Source organism: Calliphora vicina, chromosome 1 (genome assembly GCF_958450345.1).
Source record: "Calliphora vicina chromosome 1, idCalVici1.1, whole genome shotgun sequence".
NCBI lineage: Eukaryota > Metazoa > Arthropoda > Insecta > Diptera > Calliphoridae > Calliphora > Calliphora vicina.
The window spans coordinates 17,499,656-17,509,629 of NC_088780.1; the positions used below are offsets into that span (position 1 = coordinate 17,499,656).

Here is a 9,974-nt window from a genome sequence, read left to right on the forward strand (position 1 = left end):
TAAATAACGGCTTCCGAATACTAAAATCCTAATTGATGTTAATGTATTATCATGTATTTTGTTATTGTATCACACATATGTTTGAGAAGAGTATTTTTTTTTTCATTGACAACCTCTCTCCATCCGTTCTATGTATTTTTCTATAACCTAAAACGTTCGATTATGGACCTTTAATATTAAATTAGCATTATTTTAAAGATTTTAAGAAACAAAACAAGTATTTCCAATTAATTTGTGGCTTATAAATTATTTGAATTAAATTTGCTTAATTTAATTTATTATTATCATTAATTTAGCTGTTTTCTTTTAAATTACCGTTATTCAATTTCCTTTTGCTCCAATTTTGCCCCAATATTTCATAAAACTGCCTACTGTTACTTCCCCCATCACTATTGTGAATGATTAATTCGTGCATTTGTCAAAAAACTTGAAAGTAGAAACAACTGAAGACAACAACAAATGGAAGGATAGGAAAAAATTCAGCTTTTTAGCAACAGACATTTTTTTGGTGAAAAATTTATAAATTTTAAATAAAAAAATATAAATTATATAAATTAAAAATCATTGTGCAAATTTAAATTCAAATAGTTTAATTCACGAAATCAATGAACGACGCGAAAAAATCAATTAAATTTTCCCATAAAAATTGAGAGTTTTTTCTAATTGTTATTTTTTTTCAACGCTGTTGTACGACGACAGCTACCAAAACGGCGACGACGGCAGTGTTATAATTCAGGAGGAGCATAGACACCGGTCTTAAGAATGTCTATAGCGAAATTATTTATAAAAATATTTGCTGAAGATATATTCGAAAAGCTAACGGAACAGCAGGAGCCTTCAACACAGGATGCTGAACCCAAGCTGGCGGAATTAGAAGCAGGGGCTGCAGATGCGGCCACCATAAGTTCAGCGGCCTCACAAAAGCCAGCCACACGCACCGAAGACATGTGTTTGCCAGAGTGAGTAGGGAATGAAAGGGTGGCATAAGTGAACAAACCCATTTACTATCAATAGAATGAATGGATTTGCATTTAAATCAAGTCGTTTGTCCTTTTGCAGGCAAATGGTATTGGTGAAATCCTGGCTAAAGGAAAAACTGGATGCCATCGAGGTCAAATGTAAGGAGGATGTGTTAAAGCAACAATTGGAAATGCGGTCAAGGCTGGGACCAGAATTGGTCATATTTGATATTGATTTTTCCTCAACGGTGCGCATAGCTAATGATAGATTATCGGTCAGGTCGCAGGGTAGTTTCAACACCATCAAAGCCAATGTTTGCGTCTATGGGGGAAGGTGGATGTATGAGGTAATAAGTGTTACGACAAGCAGGCAGGCAGCCAACCAGCCAGACCAATAGACAGTCTGCCTTTTAAAACGACAAGTATCAATGACCTTTTTCGTTTAATACGACTGCCGACAAACTGTGTGTGTGTGTGAAGGCATGTTGTTGTCGGCATGAGTTGTAAACAATAATGGAAAATACTTTCACTTTTAGTTCTAAAGCTATTTTTTGTGTTTTGTTTGTTTTGTGTCTGTGTGTCTCAGTCTTTTTTGTGGGTTTGTTTTGTATTTCATTTCTAGTTACAACTGCACAGCAAAGGGGTGATGCAAGTGGGCTGGTGTTCCAGCAAATGTATATTCAATGAGAACAGTGGAGTGGGTGATTCAAAATTAAGTTATGGTTATGATGGCAGTAAACAACAAAGTTGGCACATCGCAACGACCAAGTAAGTGACACTTTCTATTCTATTCTTTTTTTGGTTTGTTTGTGTTATATATTGTAGACATTTCAAGGACACAATGTGGATAAAAACATTTGAGTGAAGTGAAGGTGAAAGGATTTGGGAATTAAATTTTACGCTTTATGTAGTGTGAATATTATTATAAGACTAATAAGGATATGGATAATTTAGTAGTGGGGAAGATTAAATGAAAATTTATATTGTTTGGCTAAACATTTTTTATATAGAAACCTTTTTATAGAAAAAGTTGCTCTGTTACAGACAACTTTTTTATAGAAAAAGTTGCTCTGTTACAGACAACTTTTTTATAGAAAAAGTTGCTCTGTTACAGACAACTTTTTTATAGAAAAAGTTGCTCTGTTACAGACAACTTTTTTATAGAAAAAGTTGCTCTGTTACAGACAACTTTTTTATAGAAAAAGTTGCTCTGTTACAGACAACTTTTTTATAGAAAAAGTTGCTCTGTTACAGACAACTTTTTTATAGAAAAAGTTGCTCTGTGACAGACAACTTTTTTATAGAAAAAGTTGCTCTGTGACAGACAACTTTTTTATAGAAAAAGTTGCTCTGTGACAGACAACTTTTTTATAGAAAAAGTTGCTCTGTGACAGACAACTTTTTTATAGAAAAAGTTGCTCTGTGACAGACAACTATTTTATAGAAAAAGTTGCTCTGTGACAGACAACTTTTCTCTATAAAAAGTTGCTCTGTGAAAGACAACTTTTCTCTATAAAAAGTTGCTCTGTGAAAGATAACTTTTCTCTAGAAAAAGTTGCTCTGTGAAAGACAACTTTTCTCTAGAAAAAGTTGCTCTGTTACAGACAACTTTTCTCTAGAAAAAGTAGCTCTGTTACAGACAACTTTTCTCTAGAAAAAGTAGCTCTGTGAAAGACAACTTTTCTCTAGAAAAAGTAGCTCTGTGAAAGACAACTTTTCTCTAGAAAAAGTTGCTCTGTTACAGACAACTTTTCTCTAGAAAATTTTAGTTTAGAAATTGTTGTATAATCTGGATATAAATATTAAAAGAATCAAAATAATTATTTCCTTTTTTCCCAGATATGGTGACAAATGGCAAATTGGTGATATAATTGGTGTAACCATAGATGTAGACAACGAATTGATTGAATTCTATCGCAATGGCAAATCCATGGGTCCAGCATTCGAGAAACTTGAAAAGGGTCCAAATATAAGTTTTTTCCCAGCCATATCCCTCGGCTACAATCAAGGGGTTCAGGCTAATTTCGGCAATGCACCCTTTAAATATCCAGTACCAGGTTATATGCCTTTAATGGCCAAGCCTTTAATATGTTTAGAAAAAGCGGATTTGTTATTGGAATATTTACAAAATTTGTCCTTGGTGGTGGCGCGTCATAATTGTGAGATGAGAAAAAGGCCCAAGGATGATAAACTATCAACGAAAAAGACAGTGTATGTGGTGTTTTGTACACTGCTAATTGAGAAACTAACACCGCTATTGTTTAACACGTACGTCATCGAGGACAAGCTGTTGCCTTTAATGGGACAGATGTGCAATATGAAGTGAGTGTTGTTGTTTATTGTCATCTTTTTTTGTAATAATTAAAGTAAAGATTTGTTTGTCTTTTAAGAAATGAATCTGATGCTGTGCTACCGGGCCATGCAGAAAGTATTTTGGGGGCCCTTTTGAATATTTTTTGGAATTATTTGGAAGTTGATGAAATGAAATTTCTTTTAAAGAAACTAGCCAATGCAATGCTTAGTGACTTTACCCATACCAATAAGGGTTTGGACTATGAGCAGCAGCGCCATGCCTTACAGATATTAATATGCCTGTGTAATCATACACGCACTAGAAAAACTTATTTGGAACATAAGTTTTTCAAAAAACATTAGTGAGTTTGTAGGGGATATTACTAAAGATTTAGAATTTCAAAATAAATTTGTTTTATAGCCTGGCTTTGTTAATGTACATACGACCGCCAGAATTTAATTATATGCAAAATTTAATACCCAATCATATGGCCTGGACGGAGGGTATTGGTGGACCCAAAAGCAAATATATGTCGGTGGTGGAGAAAATCACAAAATCCACAGATTTCTTATATGCCTTACAAAAAACGCTGCTTTTAACTTTACTCACCAACAATGATGGCGATGACAAGGCGCCCTCCTCACGTAAACTATTTTTAGCTAAACTACGCAGATATGTCATGGATTTGTCCATGGAACAAAGGGTATTTATTAAGTTACAAATTTATATAAAATTTGTTTTAATAATTTGGTTTTACTTGCAGCCTTTTCATTCATTTTTCTTTATGCAATCGAGTATTTTACATCCCATTGAGAATACCGTGGCCTTAGCATTCATTTGTATACTCATTGATGTCAGCAAGACCACTTTCGACAAGGAAATGCCTGGCAATGACATAGAAATCAAACCCAAATACTTTTATGATGGCAGTTTTGAGTATCAACACTATGATAGAGTGGGTGGTGTATTGTCACACTTGCGTAAAGTGCATCGCAATGAAATACAACTGTATTTGGGTACGGAAAGGACTCAGGAGTTAATAGAAGATGATCGGGTCATTGTAAGGGTAGCTGAATTAAGTAGGTTTTCCTTATTTCTCCTTTCGAAAAACTAGATTTTTATTTAATTTATATAATTATTCTATTCTAGCTGCTGATACTATAAATAATATTTCTATTATTGGTCGTTCTGCTGGGTATGTTGTTTGTTATTTAAGAAATTTTCTCAATTATTCATGTGCTTGGCTAAATTCTTTATTACTTAGCAATTCGGCCACCTTTACCTCCTTTATAAATCCCCGGGTTAACACCAATTTGGAAATAACGGCGGGTAATAGTGAGCTAGAGTCTTCATTATTTCAATTATTGGATTTATGTGTTCTATATTATTATTGTGTGGGTCATAAATATATTGTTAAGGTGAGTTAAACAATCAAATCTTTCTACAAATTTCTATTTATTTTTGTTTTGAATTATCATTGTAGATTGCCTCTGTTCGTGATGAAATCGCCGCTTTAAATGATGTTCTTTTGGAAACTAAATACTATCGTGAAGATGTTGAAAAGAAACTACAGGTTTTGGAAGATCATGCCAGCGTTTGTATGAATGATCAGCATTCTCATGTGGTTTCAGAATTGAGAACCAAGTTCAGTCAAAGGGAAAATGTTTTTGCGGTAGTTATTATAGAATTTTGTAATGCATAATTCGTTTTATTATTAATTTCTATTTGTTTTAGAAACGTTCTATTGATTTGGCCCGTAAGCAGGCCTGGTTTAGAGCTGTGGCTTTGGGTCAAAAGAGACGTTTGTTGTTAATTTGGTTATTGGAAAAAACTCTAAGGACATTGAATGTGAGTTAATAAAACACCTTGAAACTTCTGCGAAGGAAAATCTGTTTAAAACCAATCTAAGTTTTCTAGAGAACTTTTTCCAGAGAAAATTTGTATGAAACAAAGCAAGTTTTTGTAGAGACAAATTCTCGGAAACAGATCAAATTTTTCCAGACAAAGGTTGTTTAAAACGAAGCTTTTTCTAGAGAAAAGTTTCTGAAACAAAGCTAATTTTTCTAGAGAAAAGTTGTCTGTCACAGAGCAACTTTTTCTAGAGAAAACTTGTCTGTCACAGAGCCACTTTTTCTAGAGAAAAGTTGTCTGTAACAGAGCAACTTTTTCTACTGAAAAGTTGTCCGTCACAGAGCAACTTTTTCTACAGAAAAATTGTCCGTCACAGAGCAACTTTTTCTACAGAAAAATTGTCCGTCACAGAGCAACTTTTTCTAGTGAAAAGTTGTCTGCCACAGAGCAACTTTTTCTAAAGAAAAGTTGTCTGTCACAGAGCAACTTTTTCTAAAGAAAAATTGACTGTAACACAGCAACTTTTTCTAAAGAAAAGTTGACTGTAACAGAACATCTTTTTCTAAAGAAAAGTTGAGTGTAACAGCAACTTTTTCTAAAGAAAAGTTGAGTGTAACAGCAACTTTTTCTAAAGAAAAGTTGAGTGTAACAGCAACTTTTTCTAAAGAAAAGTTGAGTGTAACAGCAACTTTTTCTAAAGAAAAGTTATCTGTAACAGAGCAACTTTTTCTAAAGAAAAGTGTAACAGCAACTTTTTCTACAGAAAAGTTATCTGTAACAGAGCAACTTTTTCTAGAGAAAAGTTGTCTGTCACAGAGCAACTTTTTGTAGTAAAAAATAGTTTGATATCGATTTCCTTTCAATTCTATAACAGGCCTCTTCCCACCAAGGCAATTTGTTTTCGTTTGTACCCGAAGTCTACATCAACATATTACCCATACTGCTGGACACAGTAATGGATTTTAGCAATCACGATTTGGTGGTACAATTTGAAGTGCAAGATTCGGAATGTGTCATTAGCATGGTGGCTGATTTCTTAAGTGTACACTCTGCTGACCCTCGCATTATTTTAGCATCATGTAAAGATTCTCTGCTGCAAGCTTTGGGTACACTAACATGCCATAGATCAGGCATAAAGGCCTTGGAAAAGGCACCCAAGAAAAGGTAAAAAAGCTAAATAAAAACCCTTCATTTCACATCTTAATAATTAGTTTCTTCTTTCAGTCAATTAGCTTTAGTTAAAGCCCTATTGCGTCCTTATGAAAATCGTGCCTGGGGCCAGAGCAACTGGCTGCTTTTGCGTTTTTGGTTGGGTGATGGTTTTGCATATAGTGATGCCCGCCAGCCGTGTGTTTGGCAGGGTGGTAATTCTCCTCTACAGATTGGTTTGTGTCGTTCACGTGCTAAAAATGAAACGCATACAGGACTGCTGCACAATATAGCGCCCGCCAGTCCTTCTAAACACTTTCAACAGCTCATAGGAGCGAAACTTATAGAAGATGAACCATTTGCAACGGCCTTTTTGAATTCCGTTTTAAGTCAATTGAATTGGGCTTTTTCCGAGTTTATATTGTTGCTGCAAGAGGTTGGTATTGTGTGAATAAAAAATATACTGAAAATAAATTGGTTTCTTTGCAGATACAAAACACCGCCCATCGCCAGGAAAACACAGTTTTCGAACCTAAACAATTGAAAATCTGCTCGATGTGTTTCGAGTTGACGGTATCTCTTATGCGTTGTTTGGAAATGATTATTTCCGTGGCTCCCGATATATTTCACGATCAATGTCGACCCAATAGTGATTTGGTATTAAATCGTGTTTGCCAACTGATTAGCCAGGTGTTGTCGCGTGTTACCGTGCCGCCGGGCTGCTTTCAATTTGTGGTTGATATGTGTTCGGCTGATCTAAATGCCGTCACACATTTCCCCATTATAACAGCAGCTTTGGGTATATTGTTGGCTTTGTTTAAGGATGAAATGGATAATGATAAGAATCCAACAAAGGTGAGAATTTAAAGATGACTTACAGAAAAAGTTGCTCTGTGGCAGACAACTTTTCTCAAGAAAAAGTTTCTCTGTTTCCACAACTTTTCTTTTAAAAATGTAGCTTTGTTACAGACAACTTTTCTCTAGAAGAAGTTGCTCTGTGACAGAAAATTTTTCTCTAGAAGAAGATGCTCTGTGACAGAAAACTTTTTTTATAGAAAAAGTTGCTCTGTGACAGACAACTTTTTTATAGAAAAAGTTGCTCTGTGACAGACAACTTTTTTATAGAAAAAGTTGCTCTGTGACAGACAACTTTTTTATAGAAAAAGTTGCTCTGTGACAGACAACTTTTTTATAGAAAAAGTTGCTCTGTGACAGACAACTTTTTTATAGAAAAATTTGCTCTGTGACAGACAACTTTTTTATAGAAAAAGTTGCTCTGTGACAGACAACTTTTTTATAGAAAAAGTTGCTCTGTGACAGACAACTTTTTTATAGAAAAAGTTGCTCTGTGACAGACAACTTTTTTATAGAAAAAGTTGCTCTGTGACAGACAACTTTTTTATAGAAAAAGTTGCTCTGTGACAGACAACTTTTTTATAGAAAAAGTTGCTCTGTGACAGACAACTTTTTTATAGAAAAAGTTGCTCTGTGACAGACAACTTTTTTATAGAAAAAGTTGCTCTGTGACAGACAACTTTTTTATAGAAAAAGTTGCTCTGTGACAGACAACTTTTTTATAGAAAAAGTTGCTCTGTGACAGACAACTTTTTTATAGAAAAAGTTGCTCTGTGACAGACAACTTTTTTATAGAAAAAGTTGCTCTGTGACAGACAACTTTTTTATAGAAAAAGTTGCTCTGTGACAGACAACTTTTTTATAGAAAAAGTTGCTCTGTGACAGACAACTTTTCTCTAGAAAAAGTTGCTCTGTGACAGACAACTTTTCTCTAGAAAAAGTTGCTCTGTGACAGACAACTTTTCTCTAGAAAAATTGCTCTGTGACACAACTTTTCTCCAGAAAAAGTTGCTCTGTGACAGACATTTCTCTAGAAAAAGTTGCTCTGTGACAGACAACTTTTCTCTAGAAAAAGTTGCTCTGTGACAGACAACTTTTCTCTAGAAAAAGTTGCTCTGTGACAGACAACTTTTCTCTAGAAAAAGTTGCTCTTTGACAGACAAAAAAAAGTTGCTCTGTTTCAGACAACTTTTCTGTAGAAAAAGTTATCTTTGACAGACAACTATTCTGTACAAAAAGTTGCTCTGTTTCAGGAAACTTTTCTCTAGAAAAAGTTGCTCTTTGACAGACAACTTTTCTCTAGAAAAAGTTGATCTTTGACAGACAAAAAAAAAGTTGCTCTGTTTTAGACAACTTTTCTGTAGAAAAAGTTATCTTTGACAGACAACTTTTCTGTACAAAAAGTTGCTCTGTTTCAGGAAACTTTTCTCTAGAAAAAGTTGCTCTTTGACAGACAACTTTTCTTTACAAAAAGTTGATCTGCTTCAGACAATTATTAATATAATAATTTTCTTCTAGGTAACCCGCATTACACGTGCCCTTTTGACGGATCCCAGTTTTCAATTTGCCAATTTAGAGTTCGCTTTGGGTGAAATAAAAACACCCATATTACAGCAAAGTGAGATACCTAGAGGCAATTTTGATCCATCGACTAGACCTCACATAGATCCATTAACGAATGATGTAAGAGTTCCTCAACCTACTACCTCTACGAAACGAATACGAGCTGATCCTCCCATACTTAAGTTTACACTAACTGATTGTGAGTATTTAATAGAAATTCAAAAATAAATTATTTTTAATTTATTGCTTTTTTGCAGTTCCTACCCATGTTACGGTCGATGAAATCGATCGGGTACGACGCCTCATCGATATGCTTAAGGCCAAACAATCTTTACTTTCCGATATAACTTTGCCTTCCGAAGATTCTCTCTGTCCGATCTGTTGTGCCAAACCCATAACTGTTGTTTTCAATCCCTGCAAACATCAGTCGTGCAACAATTGTATTCTGCAACATCTAATGAATTCGAAAGTGTGTTTCTATTGCAAGACTTTGATCAAAACTATAGAGACCTCAGATGGCACGATTATTTATGAAAATACCGAGTATATACAGACGCCTACCTTATTTGAAGTTTAACTTTTATCTCTATAATTAATTTCAGTTTTCACTTTAGAGAAACAGAATCATAAACTCGCAATTAAACCCACCCACTTTTAAATTACCATAAAAATAATTCAATTAACATCAAGAATTTCCACAAATTCTTCTTGTAACTCTCATACATTTAAACATGCTAGTCAAATATACATATAAACTATATTGTATAGTAGGTATATTTTATAGATTTATATATATAAAATTAAATTATATTTAACAACCAGCAAGAAACAGAAACATATTTTAAGTCAAATTTTTACACTGCCTTTAGATTTTGTTATTGGTATTACAAGAGAAAAACAAACAAACAAATTATTTATAAAGTATTTTAACGAAAAAAAAGAGCAAATTACAAATTACAAATTCCATATTTATATTAATATTGATAACAAATTGTTAAACTATTTATTTAGTTCATAATTTATTTAAAAATGCTTTAAATGTTTATTACAAAAGCGATATTAGTGTGATGGCCACAAAAAAAAAACAATTATTTTGAAAACTAAATTTAGTAAAAGCATTTATTTAGTTTGTAAATACTTTTTATTTCCAACACCTTTGAAACCTTAAAATCTTCTCTCCACAAAGATCTCTAATCACAAATTTTTGAATATTAAATGGAAAAAGCATATTTATTTATACACCCCCCTATATTTATATTTAATTATTATTTAATTGCTTGCAAAGCTTTTTAAAACAATGAAAA

The 9,974-nt window shown here is 33.6% G+C and overlaps 1 protein-coding gene across 3 annotated transcripts; it reads left to right on the forward strand.

Annotated features, from left to right (window-relative positions):
* The first annotated feature begins 450 nt into the window (after positions 1-450).
* Kpc1 (Kip1 ubiquitination-promoting complex subunit 1) lies at positions 451-9,735 on the forward strand. 3 transcript variants are annotated; one of them, XM_065499215.1, is made up of 16 exons: positions 451-959; positions 1,042-1,306; positions 1,582-1,727; positions 2,799-3,281; positions 3,332-3,613; positions 3,673-3,955; positions 4,016-4,331; positions 4,402-4,447; positions 4,517-4,670; positions 4,736-4,924; positions 4,987-5,100; positions 5,978-6,267; positions 6,328-6,688; positions 6,742-7,107; positions 8,626-8,869; positions 8,928-9,735. In XM_065499215.1, the coding sequence occupies exons 1-16, from the start codon at positions 763-765 to the stop codon at positions 9,245-9,247; spliced, it is 4,056 nt and encodes a 1,351-aa protein (XP_065355287.1). In that variant the 5' UTR covers positions 451-762; the 3' UTR covers positions 9,248-9,735. The 3 variants fall into 3 exon arrangements, with proteins under 3 accessions (XP_065355287.1, XP_065355288.1, XP_065355289.1); XM_065499216.1 differs by having other exon boundaries at positions 3,350-3,613; XM_065499217.1 differs by having other exon boundaries at positions 1,060-1,306.
* Positions 9,736-9,974: the final 239 nt, after the last annotated feature.